This window comes from Somniosus microcephalus, unplaced genomic scaffold, assembly GCF_052327205.1.
Source record: "Somniosus microcephalus isolate GS21.2 unplaced genomic scaffold, FLI_Smic_1.0 unresolved_chr4, whole genome shotgun sequence".
Classification (NCBI taxonomy): domain Eukaryota; kingdom Metazoa; phylum Chordata; class Chondrichthyes; order Squaliformes; family Somniosidae; genus Somniosus; species Somniosus microcephalus.
In genome coordinates, this window is record NW_028225182.1 from 56,978,252 (window position 1) to 56,990,468 (window position 12,217).

Consider the following 12,217-nt stretch of genomic DNA (forward strand, 5'->3'; position numbering starts at 1 on the left):
ATAAAGAAGAATACCCTCAGTCAACTAATCCTGGGACTCAGTGAAGTAACTACTAACACTACTAACAATAACCAGCCCCAGGACAGTGACATCGTAGCACAGAGAATTCGACCCAACACAATTGTCACTGAGCAAAAGGAAACATATCTGTCATATTGGGCAGAAACAACAAAAACCCAAAACAAACTCATTTGCTACTTGGCCCTGAACAGACAATACAACATGGCTGAATACCTGACCATGGTAAAGGATAGCAAACTGAGAAAAACCTTGACAAGGTACAGACTTAGTGAACATAGCCTGGCCATCGAAAAAGGCGGACACAGACAGACCCGGCTGCCAAGAGAAGACAGGATATGCTCTCACTGCAGTCAGGGAGTGGTGGAGACAGAGATGCACTTCCTCACAGCTTGTGGAAAATATCAGGGCATCAGGGAGAATTTCTACCCAAAATTCACAAAAATATGCCCTGAATTCAGAAATTTGAATGACGACCAAAAACTCCCATACCAACTAGGGGAACAGAGAAATTGTGTAACCTTAGCGGCACACTATGTTACAGCTTGCCATAAACAGGGGGACAACCATTAAACCTAAGAAAAGAGTATATACAAATTATACGAATGTATATTTATACACTCAGGGATATATCTGTTTATACACTGTATGGATAGATCTGCGTTTATGTGTTCAACCATAAATGTTTTTCGATGCTTTGGCAACATAAGATGTACCTTATCATGCCAATAAAGCGATTTTGAATTGAATTGAATTGAATTACAGGGTAAAGCTCCCTCTACACTGTCCCATCAAACACTCCCAGTGCAGGTACAGCACGGGTTAGATACAGAGTAAAGCTCCCTCTACACTGTCACCATCAAACACTCCCAGGGCAGGTACAGCACGGGTTAGATACAGAGTAAAGCTCCCTCTACACTGTCCCATCAAACACTCCCAGGGCAGGTACAGCACGGGTTAGATACACAGTAAAGCTCCCTCTACACTGTCCCATCAAACACTCCCAGGGCAGGTACAGTCCGTGTGAGATACAGAGTAAAGCTCCCTCTACACTGTCCCATCAAACACTCCCAGGGAAGGTACAGCACAGGGTTAGATACAGAGTAAAGCTCCCTCTACACTGTCCCTTCAAACACTCCCTGGGCAGGTACTGTTAGATCCGTGATTCTGAGAGTATGATGTTTTCAAATAACTACACGGATGCCGTAACTTAACAATCAACAGGTATTTACTGGAGTAGGGTAGTCTCAAGACTGGGGGTACAGAGGCATGCTCAAGGATTATATACAGGTGTGGTCACAGCTGGTACTACAGTATACAGGAGCTGTAAAAGTAGTTCTCTCTTAAAGGTACATACACTACAATTCCTCCCCTTTTAGATTAGCAGTACCCATAATATTCAAATAACAATTAACACTTCAACATGCACATTAAACAAAAATAGTCCATTTATAGATTCAGTCTTTGGGGTGGCTTCCTGATCCTTTCTGGATAGCGCCTTTCCTGAGGTTCTTGTTCTTGGTGCGGTGGCGATTCTGGCCCCTTTTCGTCGGTTAGTCCATCAGTTTCCACTGCTCCTGGTTCTGAGGTAGATGCTACCGGTATGTCGGGTTCATCCCCAGGTACTCGAGACATGGGGTTGACTCGTTCCTGTGACGCTAAGATCTGATCGACGTGGCATCTCACAATGTTCTCCCCGACATCCACTGTGTACATTAATGGCCCCTGCCTTGTGCATATCGTTCCGGGTTGCCATTTCTCTGTTCGGTAGTCACGGGCCAAGACTGGTTGTCCTACATTGGTGATGCATCACATGCCAAATGAATTGGTAGTGCTGGGTTGAAATGGGCCAACACCTCTTTTGATGTGATCGATTCTTTGCACTTCTGGAAAGCTCGTTTACGTTCGTCATTCCACTTCCATGGTACCCCTGTTTGCAGTAGGGTGTTCAGTGGGTGTAATACCGTAGACAAATTTGGTAAGAACTTATCGTAGTAGTTTACCAGCCCGAGGAACGACCTCAGTTGTGACACATTTTCCGGTGCTGGAGCCTTGACTACTGCCTCAATCTTTTCAGGGGACTTATGTAACCCCTCTTCATCAATAACGTGGCCACAATACGAGATCTGCTTCTGGAAAAACTCGCACTTGTGGCGATTAGCTCGTAGCCCATATTCCTTTAATCTAGTGAGCACCTTCTCCAGGTTGGCGAGGTGATCATTGTCATTTTCACCCGTGACCAGGATGTCGTCCAAATAACACTGGGTCCCTGGAATCCCTTGCAGGACTTGATCCATCGCCCTTTGCCAAATAGCCGGAGCCGATGCTACCCCGAACACCAGCCGGTTGTATTGGTAGAGACCTTTATGAGTGTTGATCGTGAGGTATTGTTTCAAGGCTTCTGCTACCTCCATTTGCAAGTACGCCTGGGCTAGATCAATTTTGGTGAAGCATTTACCTCCAGATAGCGAGGCGAAAATATCCTCAATTCGTGGAAGCGGATATTGTACCGTGTGAAGGACTGGGTTCACTGTCACCTTAAAATCCCTACAGATGCGGACCTTCTTTGGTTCCCCAGGCGTATTACTCAACGATCTCTTCATTACAGGAACGATGGGTGTAGCCCACTCACTCCAGTCTACTTTGGACAGTACTCCTGAATGTTCCAACCCTTCCAGCTCTGCTTCGACGGCTGGTCTGATCGCATAAGGCACTGGTCTGGCCTTAAGAAACTTTGGGCTTGCATTTTCCTCTATTTTAATCGTTGCTGTTATGCCTTTTAGTGTTCCGAGTCCCTCCTGGAACACTTCTTTTGCGTCAGTTAGCATTTTTGACAGTCGTCCAGGTGTGACGTTGTCATCCTTTTTGGCCTCAACCTTCAGTGCCTGTATGGAATGCCAATCTAATTGTATCTTCCGGATCCATTCACGTCCTAGTAGTGGTGGTCCTCCATCTGGCAATGCATATAGGTCCATTTTAGGTATTTCCTGGCCTTTGTATATCACTTTCACCCTTATTTTTCCTTTGGGGTAGACTTTTTGCCCCGTGTACGTCTTCAAGACAATCTCTGTAGCTTTCAAGGGTATGTGTGAAAATAGCCGCTTGTAGTCCCTTCGGTTTATGACTGTTAGGGCTGATCCTGTGTCCAATTCCATTTTCACTTGGACTCCGTCTATCTTGAGTGTGACCCAGATAGTCTGGTGATCCTCCATTTTGGTTACCTTATGTAGTTTCAGACAACCCAGCTCCTTGCTTCCGGAGTTTGTATCACTTTTCTGTTCGTCTAAACTACTGTCCATCACCTTATGTACCTTTTTGTACTTCTCCTGTGGAGATTTCTTGCTGTTGGTTTTCTTCCCTGACCTGCAAACTCTTGCTATGTGTCCTGCTTTTCCACACTGTCTGCACACTTGGTCCTTGAACCAACAATCCTTCTGGTCGTGTGTTGTTCTGCCGCAGCGATAACACTTCCCTGTTCCATATGACATTTCATTGGTGCCATATTCTTGCAGTCTCCGTTGTATCTCTGCAGCGCCCCTTGCGGCTGCTTCGTGTGATACTGCCATGCTGAAAGCCTTGTCCAGCGTAAGATCCTTTTCTGATAGAAGCCGTTTCTGGCTTCTTTCACTTTGAAGCCCACACACAAACTTGTCCCTTAACGTATCTGCTAGTCCCACTCCAAACTGGCAGTGTTTCGATAGCTTGCGCAGTTCCGTTAAGTACTCAGCATTACTTTCGTCTTTATGCTGGTTCCTTTTGTGGAACTTAAATCTTTCTGCTATCAGCAGCGGTGTGGTGTTTAACTGGTCCTGTAGGATTTCTACTATGTTTTCGAAATTCTTATTCACGGGCTTCTCTGGGGTTATTTGGTTTCGCAGTAAGCCATAAGTTTTTGCACCCATGGAATTTAACAAAACCAGTGCTTTCCTAGCATCTGGCACTTCATTCGCCCTGCAGTACACCTCAATACGTTCCACATATGTCGCCCAATCTCCGACTTCATTGTCGAACGTAGAGATACTGCCACTCTTCGGCATCCCTGGGTGTGATTTAACTGTCAAAAATGGCGTCTCCCGCGCTCTCCCTTCTTCTCCGCTGGCACAAAATGGCGTCTCCCGCGCTTTCCTTTCTTCCTGCGCTCGCCCATCTTCTCCGCTGCGGCTTCTAAAAATGGCGTCTCCCGCGCTCTTCCTTCTTCTCCGCGGCTCAATGGCATCTCCCGCGCTCTCCCTTCTTCTCCCCGCGGACACTGTTCAACCCTTGAGCCCTGGCTGTGCTCTGCGCGTTCTCCTGTGCGCCTTTCCCGTTTCCGCCGCTCAGTCCTGAACCCGGCTGCTGCTTTACCCTCTCTGTTTTGTTTTTTATCGACGCCGCTCGGTTTTCAACCCCCGGCTGCAACCTGTGCGCTTCACCCTCTGTCTTACCCCGTCGATGCTGCTCGGCTTTTTCTCTGCCGTCGGTCGGCTCCAGCCGCTGCTGTCCGGGAAGGGTCTGCGCTGTACCTGTCGTCAGTCTGTTGCTGGATCGTCATGGCTGGGGAACCAAGCCCGGCTCTCCACAGCCTCCCTTGCGATGTTCACTCTCTGCCGGATGACTGGGCGGTTGCTCGTGGTCGACGCCCGTGCTTCTGGCCTCGACTTTCTTCCACCGCCCTCCCGGAGCGAATCCTTGAAGGGAAACGCAGAGTTGCAGGTAGATTCGAATCGACACTCGTCGCCACTGTTAGATCCGTGATTCTGAGAGTATGATGTTTTCAAATAACTACACGGATGCTGTAACTTAACAATCAACAGGTATTTACTGGAGTAGGGTAGTCTCAAGACTGGGGGTACAGAGGCATGCTCAAGGCTTATATACAGGTGTGGTCACAGCCGGTACTGCAATATACAGGAGCTGTAAAAGTAGTTCTCTCTTAAAGGTACATACACTACAGGTACAGCACGGGTTAGATACAGAGTAAAGCTCCCTATGCACTGTCCCAAACACTCCCAGGGCAGGTACAGCACGGGTTAGATACAGAGTAAAGCTCCCTATGCACTGTCCCAAACACTCCCAGGGCAGGTAGAGAACGGGTTAGATACAGAGTAAAGCTCCCTCTACACTGTCCCATCAAACACTCCCAGGGCAGGTAGAGAACGGGTTAGATACAGAGTAAAGCTCCCTCTACACTGTCCCATCAAACACTCCCAGGGCAGGTACAGCACGGGTTAGATACAGAGTAAAGCTCCCTCTACACTGTCCCATCAAACACTCCCAGGGCAGGTACAGCACGGGGTTAGATACAGAGTAAAGCTCTCTCTACACCGTCCCATCAAACACTCCCAGGGCAAGTACAGCACGGGTTAGATACAGAGTAAAGCTCCCTCTACACTGTCCCCATCAAACACTCCCAGGGCAGGTACAGCACAGTTTAGATACAGAGTAAAGCTCCCTCTACACTGTCCCATCAAACACTCCCAGGGCAGGTACAGCACGGGTTAGATACAGAGTAAAGCTCCCTCTACACTGTCCCATTAAACATTGTCCAGATCTTTCTTCTCCTGCAGAATTCTGAAACCAATGATTCTGAAGTTGGGAGTCCGGAGTACCAAGGTTGTGTACCAATGCTGTGCTCCGAGGAAGTTCAGCTTTCGATCAACCAGAGTAAAAGCCTGTCATGTCTGTAAGAAACGTAGCTTTGAGACTACACTCACCGCATGGTAAGGCCGGGGATTCGGGTCAGGCCTCACACGTGGCCGTGGAGGGTGGTGGACTGAGAGCCTCCAGTACTGGGTATGGACAGAGAACCCCAGGCACACAGGCTGCTCCAGCTGCCAGACATCTTTTCTATTTATTAAGAGCCAAGAAACACCAGAGCTGGGCACCGGGGGAAGGGCCCAGTCCGACAGGACAACGGGGGAAGGGCCCAGTCCCACAGGGCAGGGCACCGGGGGAAGGGCCCAGTCCCACAGGACACCGGGAGAAGGGCGCAGTCCCACAGGACACCGGGAGAAGGGCCCAGTCCCACAGGACACCGGGGGAAGGGCCCAGTCCCACAGGGCAGGGCACCGGGGGAAGGGCCCAGTCCCACAGGGCACCGGGGGAAGGGCCCAGTCCCACAGGGCAGGGCACCGGGGGAAGGGCCCAGTCCCACAGGGCACCGGGGGAAGGGCCCAGTCCCACAGGGCACCGGGGGAAGGGCCCAGTCCCACAGGGCACCGGGGGAAGGGCCCAGTCCCACAGGGCAGGGCACCGGGGGAAGGGCCCAGTCCCACAGGGCACCGGGGGAAGGGCCCAGTCCCACAGGGCACCGGGGGAAGGGCCCAGTCCCACAGGGCACCGGAGGAAGGGCCCAGTCCCACAGGGCACCGGGGGAAGGGCCCAGTCCCACAGGGCACCGGGGGAAGGGCCCAGTCCCACAGGGCACCGGAGGAAGGGCCCAGTCCCACAGGGCACTGGGGGAAGGGCCCAGTCCCACAGGGCACCAGGGCCAGTCCATGAGAGAGGGATTACATAGGAAGTTTGGAACAGGAGGAGGCCATTCATCCCCTTGAGCCTGTTCCGCCATCCAATTTGATCGTGGCTGATTGGTATCTCCACTCCATTTACCCACCTTGGTTCCGTAACCCTTCATACTCTTAGCCAACAAGGTTCTTCCCATTTAGGGTATGTGGATATCTCTGGGGATCTGTCCTGTTCCGATAACTAACTGTTGTTATGTCGCTCAGCGGATCTTCACTGATCCCACGACCCTGCGCCGGGAATCTCAGCCGTTCATCTTCCCTCAACGGGTCAGTAGCGGGTCGGGGGGAGGGGAGAGGCGAACCGCAGGTGGGTGCGAGGTCAGGGTCCGAGTGTTGGCGGCAGGTCCAGCCCCGACTCCCCCCTCCGCTCCGGGGGGTCGGTCGCGCTGCGGGGGGAGCCCAGGTGCCTCGCCGCGTGGAGGGGGCAGTCCGCGAGCGCGACCTGATTTCACCACCGCCTCGATACCGCTACCGCGGCCACACCAAGTCGGCCAAGCCCCAGGCTCCATCGGGGTTTGTGCTGAATCTGGGCTACGCTGAGTTTCGGCACTCCTGGGGATAGGGAATGGAAAGACCCCTGACCCCTGACCCCGGTCCCATGTGAGTGACCCCTGGCCCTCTCTCCAATCACGGCCCAATCAGTAACTCGTGACCCCTGGTCCTCTCCCTGATCAAGACCCAGTGAGTGACTCCTGGCCCCTGACCCCGGTCCCAGTGAATGACCCCTGACCCTCTCTCCAGTCACGGCCCAATCAGGAACTAGGGACCCCTGGACCGCTCCCTGATCAGGACCCAGTGAGTGAACCCTGGCCCCTGACCCCGGTCCCAGTGAGTGACCCCTGACCCCAGTCCCAGTGAGTGACCCCTGACCCTCTCTCGAATCACGGCCCAATCAGTAACTCGTGACCCCTGGTCCTCTCCCTGATCAGGACCCAGTGAGTGACCCCTGACCCTCTCCCCAGTCACGGCCCAATCAGTGACTCCTGACCCCTGGTCCTCTCTCTGATCAGGACCCAGTGAGTGACCCCTGGACCCTGACCCCCTCCCTGATCCCTGGCAAGGAACGCGAGGGTGCGGACACTGGGTGGGGATAGCAGCGGGCGTTTGTGATGCTCCTGTGGGTGAACAGCGTTCTGACGCTCGCTCCCTGGGCTCTGTCATGAGGAGCGGGGGCATATGGGTGAGCCGGTGCCTATGGGACCCAAAACCAGGGACAGCACACACTGCGGGCAGTTTATTCTCCCCTTCCCCCCCGCCCCCAAAATGGCCCCACCAATCTCTCTGACGCTGAGGTCAGTCGGTGTTTCAATGCCACGCACCATGGATCCCGATAGCAGACTGCCCACAGACTGTCTCACTTCCCGATGTGTGTGTCTCTCCGACAGCGAGCAATGCAAGGCCGTCCTGTACTGCTCGGAGAGCTGCCAGAGGCTGGACTCGACCAAGACCCCCGAAGACGGCAGCCATCAGTCCTGGTGTCAGAAGCTGCAGGAGTACATGGACCACGGAGAGGCCTTGGCTCAGTTCCCCTTCACTTACACCACAGGTAGGAGCGCTGGATCCCAATCAAAGCGTGGGTGGCACGGTGGGCGAAACCAGCCCGGTCCAGAGCTTCCCTCTGTATCTAACCCGTGCTGTACCTGCCCTGGGAGTGTTTGATGGGACAGTGTAGAGGGAGCTTTACTCTGTATCTAACCCGTGCTGTACCTGCCCTGGGAGTGTTTGATGGGACAGTGTAGAGGGAGCTTTACTCTGTATCTAACCTGTGCTGTACCTGCCCTGGGAGTGTTTGATGGGACAGTGTATATGGAGCTTTACTCTGTATCTAACTCGTGCTGTACCTGCCCTGGGAGTATTTGATGGGACAGTGTAGAGGGAGCTTTACTCTGTATCTAACCTGTGCTGTACCTGCCCTGGGAGTGTTTGATGGGACAGTGTAGAGATAGCTTTACTCGGTATCTAACCCATGCTGTACCTGCCCTGGGAGTGTTTGATGGGACAGTGTAGAGGGAGCTTTACTCTGTATCTAACCCCGTGCTGTACCTGCCCTGGGAGTGTTTTACAGGACAGTGTAGAGGGAGCTTTACTCTGTATCTAACCCGTGCTGTACCTGCCCTGGGAGTGTTTGATGGGACAGTGTAGAGGGAGCTTTACTCTGTATCTAACCCGTGCTGTACCTGTCCTGGGAGTGTTTGATGGGACAGTGTAGAGGGAGCTTTACTCTGTATCTAACCCGTGCTGTACCTGCCCTGGGAGTGTTTGATGGGGACAGTGTAGAGGGAGCTTTACTCTGTATCTAACCCGTGCTGTACCTGCCCTCGGAGTGTTTGATGGGGACAGTGTAAAGGGAGCTTTACTCTGTATCTAACCAGTGCTGTACCTGCCCTGGGAGTGTTTGATGGGACAGTGTAGAGGGAGCTTTACTCTGTATCTAACCAGTGCTGTACCTGCCCCGGGAGTGTTTGATGGGACAGTGTAGAGGGAGCTTTACTCTGTATCTAACCCGTGCTGTACCTGCCCCGGGAGTGTTTGATGGGACAGTGTAGAGGGAGCTTTACTCTGTATCTAACCAGTGCTGTACCTGCCCTGGGAGTGTTTGATGGGACAGTGTAGAGGGAGCTTTACTCTGTATCTAACCCGTGCTGTAGCTGCCCTGGGAGTGTTTGATGGGACAGTGTAGAGGGAGCTTTACTCTGTAACTAACCCGTGCTGTACCTGCCCTGGGAGTGTTTGATGGGACAGTGTAGAGGGAGCTTTACTCTGGGTTTGCCCTGGGACTGCTCCCACTCCTGATCTCTCTGTGACTCCCCTGGGACGTGTGTGCAAGCACTGGGTGAGGAGAGGATGTTGTCTCAGGCCAGCTGACTAATGGCCCCTGGGGTAGCGGGAGGCGGAACTTTACCCCCATGTGAAGTTGGCAGCTACAGCAGAGGAAGTGAGAAGGCGCGGGATGGGGAGGTGAGGTTACAGTGTACAGCTTCCGTCAATCGGAGCGACGCTCTTTAATTCTCTGTTGCTCTCCAGAGGTGACGAGCGAATCCTTCGACCGCGAACTGTTCCTGACTCGCCTCGAGCTGAACTCGGGGTACTGGCTCCAGGAGAGCATGCTGGTGTCGGGATCCAAGGTGGAAATGCAGTGCTGCTTCGAAACGGACTCCATCCCAGCATTCCTGAAAGGTGCGTCCTCCCCTCACGGCGTGCTCACCTGGTCCAGGTGGGCCTGACCTTTGCCCTGTGACTTTAGTTTAGACTCAGAGTTATACAGCACAGAAAGAGGCCCTTCGGCCCATCGTGTCCGCGCCGGCCATCAAGCCCTGTCTATTCTAATCCCATTTTCCAGCACTTGGTCCGTAGCCTTGTAATGCTATGGCGTTTCAAGTGCTCATCTAAATGCTTCTTGAATGTTGTGAGTGTTCCTGCCTCTACCACCCTTTCAGGCAGTGAGTTCCAGATTCCAACCGCCCTCTGGGTGAAAAAGTTTTTCCTCAAATCCCCTCTAAACCTCCTGCCCCTTACCTTGAAACTATGCCCCCTGTTTATTGACCCCTCTACTAGGGGGAAAAGTTCCTTTCTATCTACCCTATCTATGCCCCTCATAATTTTGTACACCTCAATCAGGTCCCCCCTCAGCCTTCCCTGCTCTAAGGAAAACAACCCCAGCCTGTCCAGTCTCTCTTCATAGCTGAAGCGCTGCAGCCCAGGTAACATCCTGGTGAATCTCCTCTGCACCCTCTCCAGTGCAATCACACCCTTCCTATAGTGTGGCGACTCGGTTGGTTATTAATCAGGTTATTGGGGTTAACTGATCTCACCGGCTGCCTGCTGAGGTCCAAGTACTGGCAACACATCATCTTCAGAAAATAAGAGAATAAGAATTAGGAGCAGGAGTTGGCCACACGACCCCTCGAGCCCGCTCCGCCGCACGGCCCCTCGAGCCCGCTCCGCCACACGAACCCTCGAGCCCGCTCCGCCGCACGGCCCCTCGAGCCTGCTCCGCCGCACGGCCCCTCGAGCCCGCTCCGCCGCACGGCCCCTCGAGCCTGCCCCGCCACACGGCCCCTCGAGCCTGCTCCACCACACGGCCCCTCGAGCCTGCCCCGCCGCACGGCCCCTCGAGCCTGCCCCGCCACACGGCCCCTCGAGCCTGCCCCGCCACACGGCCCCTCGAGCCTGCTCCGCCACACGGCCCCTCGAGCCTGCCCCGCCGCACGGCCCCTCGAGGCCGCACGGCCCCTCGAGCCCGCTCCGCCGCACGGCCCCTCGAGCCTGCTCCACCACACGGCCCCTCGAGCCTGCTCCACCACACGGCCCCTCGAGCCTGCTTCGCCGCACGACCCCTCGAGCCCGCTCCGCCACACGGCCCCTCGAGCCTGCTCCGCCACACGGCCCCTCGAGCCTGCTCCACCATTCAATAAGATCATGGCTGATCAGCGACCTCCACTCCACTTTCCCGCCCAATCTCCATATCTCTTGATTCCCAGAGTCCAAAAATCTATCGATCTCAGCCTTGAATATACTCAACGACTGAGCCTCCACAGCCCTCTGGGGCAGAGAATTCCAAAGATTCACCGCCCTCTGAGTGAAGAAATTCCTCCTCATCTCAGTCCTAAATGGCCGACCCCTTATCCTGAGACTGTGACCCCTGGTTCTAGACTCTCCAGCCAGGGGGAAACAGCCTCTCAGCATCGACCCTGTCAATCCCTGTAAGAATTGTGTGTGTTTCAATGAGATCACCTCTCATTCTTCTAAACTCCAGAGAGTATCGGCCCATTCTACACAATCTCTCATCACAGGACGACCCCTCTCATCCCAGGAATCAGATCATGTCTCCGGGTCCAGTGGCCACCTCCGCTGCGGGCAAGGGTTTGATGCAGGAACGACTGAACTAAAAGCTTGAAGCTGGAACTTTAATACGCGAGAGATTTCACCCAGTAAATAATCACCAAGGGGATTGACGGTACGTGTCACTCGACACCCTCTCCCCACAAACAGCTGACTGCCCCGGCCCCATTCACACTCTCTGTTTCACTGTCCACCCACGTTGACCTATTCCCCAACTCGAGTACAGGAACAAGGATGTCTTGCTGCAGTTGTACAGGGCCTTGGTGAGACCACACCTTGAGTATTGTGTGTAGTTTTGGTCGCCTTATCTGAGGAAGGATGTTCTTGCCATGGAGGGAGTGCAGCGAAGATTCACCAGACTGATCCCTGGGATGGCAGGAATGACGTATGAGGAGAGATTGGGTCGATTGGGCTTATACTCGCTGGAGTTTAGAAGAATGAGAGGGGATCTCATTTAAACTTATAAAATTCTAACAGGACTAGACAGACTAGATGCAGGAAGGATGTTCCCGATGGTCGGGGAGTCCAGAACCAGGGGTCACAGTCTAAGGATAAGGGGTAAGCCATTTAGGACTGAGATGAGGAGGAATTTCTTCACCCAGAGAGTGGGGAACCTGTGGAATTCTCTACCACACAAGGCAGTTGAGGTCAATTCATTAAATATATTCAAGAAGGAGTTAGATATATTTCTTAAGGCTAAAGGGATCAAGGGATATGGGGAGAAGGCAGGGACAGGGTACTGAATTTGGATAATCAGCCATGATCTCATTAAATGGCGGAACAGGCTCGAGGGGCCGAATGGCCGACTCCTGCTCCTATCTTTCTGTGTAACTCAAATACCCTGCGGGTGAAAA

The 12,217-nt window shown here is 53.3% G+C and overlaps 1 protein-coding gene across 1 annotated transcript in view; it reads left to right on the forward strand.

Moving 5' to 3' along the window:
• The window catches only part of LOC147091138 (zinc finger MYND domain-containing protein 15-like), a 48,835-nt gene that overhangs the window by 11,323 nt on the left and 25,295 nt on the right, over positions 1–12,217 (forward strand). The window contains exons 3-5 of the mRNA XM_085977594.1: positions 5,565–5,717; positions 7,907–8,067; positions 9,546–9,698. Coding sequence (XP_085833720.1) covers positions 5,565–5,717; positions 7,907–8,067; positions 9,546–9,698 — 467 coding nt within the window. The remainder of the gene's footprint in view (positions 1–5,564; positions 5,718–7,906; positions 8,068–9,545; positions 9,699–12,217) is intronic.